The sequence below is a fragment of the Austrofundulus limnaeus genome, unplaced genomic scaffold (assembly GCF_001266775.1).
Source record: "Austrofundulus limnaeus strain Quisiro unplaced genomic scaffold, Austrofundulus_limnaeus-1.0 Scaffold2289, whole genome shotgun sequence".
Lineage (NCBI taxonomy): Eukaryota > Metazoa > Chordata > Actinopteri > Cyprinodontiformes > Rivulidae > Austrofundulus > Austrofundulus limnaeus.
The window spans coordinates 29,355-31,688 of record NW_013954691.1 but is presented as its reverse complement, the minus strand read 5'-3'; the positions used below and the strand labels follow the sequence as shown (position 1 = coordinate 31,688).

Below are 2,334 nucleotides of genomic sequence, written 5' to 3'. Positions count from 1 at the left end.
GTGTAATAGCTCTCTGCCCAGCAGTGACAAGGGGAGGAGTAAAAGTCACTTTACTTTATGTCGCAAGAATAAAGCCAATGGTGTGAAGCCTAGCACTGTCCACACATCCTGCACACCTCAGGCTGCCAAGGTTAGAGCTCTCACACACACACACACACATATATATATTATACAGTTATATTTGGACAGACACAAGATTTGTCTAACTTTGCTTCTAGACATCACCACAATGAATTTAACACAAACAGTTCAGACACAGTTGAAGTTCAGACTTTCAGCTTTAATTCAGTGGTTGAACAAAATGATTGTTTAAAACTGTGAGGAACTAAAACATCTTTTAAACACAATCCTTCATTTCAGAGGCTCTAAACCCATTGGACAGATTCAATCACTGGAAATAAAAGGTTCATTTCTAGTGGTTGAAAAACCTTTGTTGTCAATGACTGCTGAAGTGTTGAACTCATGGACATCACCAGACACTGTNAATAAAGAAAGTGCTGCTACTTTATTTACTTTGAGCAAGTGAACGTCGTGCTCACCAGATAATTAATCCAGCAGATAATTCAGAGGTGGTCTGTTCAGTGAGTTTTATTCCAGAAGCTGTGAGACTTTCAAGCTACGTTCAGACCGAGCTCTGCTGCCTCTGTTTACTGAACACAGCAGCTGCTGACGTCATTACGCTTTTGCGTGATGCTGTGTTCAGGACAAGCATGGAAAACTCACCACTCTTACACCAAACCGGTCACCATGATGTGTTTAGGTACTGAAACATGGTACCGTTCGATTTTTCGTGAATAGATACTCGGTAGTACTGACAGAATTTGGTACCCATCCCTACCTCAGACTGTCCCGACCTAAAAGTTTTTGGAATATGTTGCTTGCCTGAAAGCAGAAAACAAAAGAAATTAAGTTGCTATGACAAGACATTATTAAATACAGTTGCCCACCATCTGCGGCGAGCAAGTTGGTATAAATATAATATAATCAAGTTGGTCTAAATAATTAATCAAGTTTCTTGGTGTTCCAGAGTTACAACGTGGCATAATGCTGTGGTCAGACCAAACGCTCTTTCAGGTCAGAATATGCTTCAGATGTGTGTCACGTGCATCTGGAGAGCCTGTTGGTAATTTTCCTCTGCCGGTCTCTGTACAGGTGTACAGGTGACATTAAGAAAGTGGCTTTGCTTTATTTACTGAGAGCAAGACCACATGGTGCTCACCAGATAATTAATTCATAAATAATTCACCAGATAATTCAGACATTCGGTGAGTTTCACCACTCCAGSAGCTGTTTGCTGACGAGGGTCACTTTCAGAACTATTTCTGTCCCAAGCCCAGACTGACGGGCTGCTGACCCACATCTCCTGCCAGGACTCAGACTACAGGAGCTCGATTTCAGCTAAAGAGCTCCTGTCCATCTGTGTCAGGTTAGTGGGCATCATTCACAAGACTGTCCCATTGGAGGATGTGTCACTACGTCACAAAGCAGAGTCTCTCTGATTGGTTGCAGCACTTCCTGACACCCYTTGAYACATGTCCATCWTAGACTTTGCATGTAAAACTGACTCCCCTGACTCTCAGAATGTGTTTAGTGTGAACGCAGCATTAGAGAAKTATTTACATCTGCAGTAACAACAGAAATGCACCGACGKGAAAAGAGGAAACCATTAACACGTTGTTTCTGTATGATTCCAGATTGGCCGTTCCACTGAGACTCCCATTGACTTTGTGGTGACAGACACAGTGCCTAATGGGCAGGGCACTGCTGACAGTCCAGTTGTCCATAGCACCATATCCCGCTTTGCCTGTCGCATCATCTGCCAAAGAAACCCTCCTTATTCTGCACGAATCTATGCTGCAGGGTTCGACTCTTCCAAGAACATTTTCCTTGGGGTAAAATACTCAAACCCGTTGTGCAAGAAATACAGTCTGCTGTAATTTATTACCWGACTTTTACAATGTGGGGACACAGAAGTATTCACCTTCATCACTCAGGTAGAATTATACATACTAGGATTTAAAAAGACTTCTGTACAAGTTAAAGTATCATCTCAGGCTTTTCACTCAAGTAAAAGTATAAAAGTACTGTTTTTTAACTATTTAAAGTATAAAAGTACTGTTTTTAACAATTTAAAGTATAAAAGTACTGTTTTTTAACTATTTAAAGTATAAAAGTACTGTTTTTTTAAACTATTTAAAGTATAAAAGTACTGTTTTTTAACTATTTAAAGTATAAAAGTACTGTTTTTTAAACTATTTAAAGTATAAAAGTACTGTTTTTTAAACTATTTAAAGTATAAAAGTACTGTTTTTTAAACTATTTAAAGTATAAAAG

At 39.4% G+C, this 2,334-nt stretch overlaps 1 protein-coding gene across 1 annotated transcript in view; it reads left to right on the top strand.

The window, feature by feature from the left end:
* LOC106537391 (E3 ubiquitin-protein ligase pellino homolog 1) overlaps positions 1–2,334 on the top strand; it is a gene marked incomplete at its 5' end in the record, with an annotated part of 16,877 nt that overhangs the window by 4,526 nt on the left and 10,017 nt on the right. Inside the window, 1 exon segment of the mRNA XM_014034774.1 lies at positions 1,689–1,892. Within this exon segment, the coding sequence (XP_013890228.1) occupies positions 1,689–1,892 (204 nt within the window).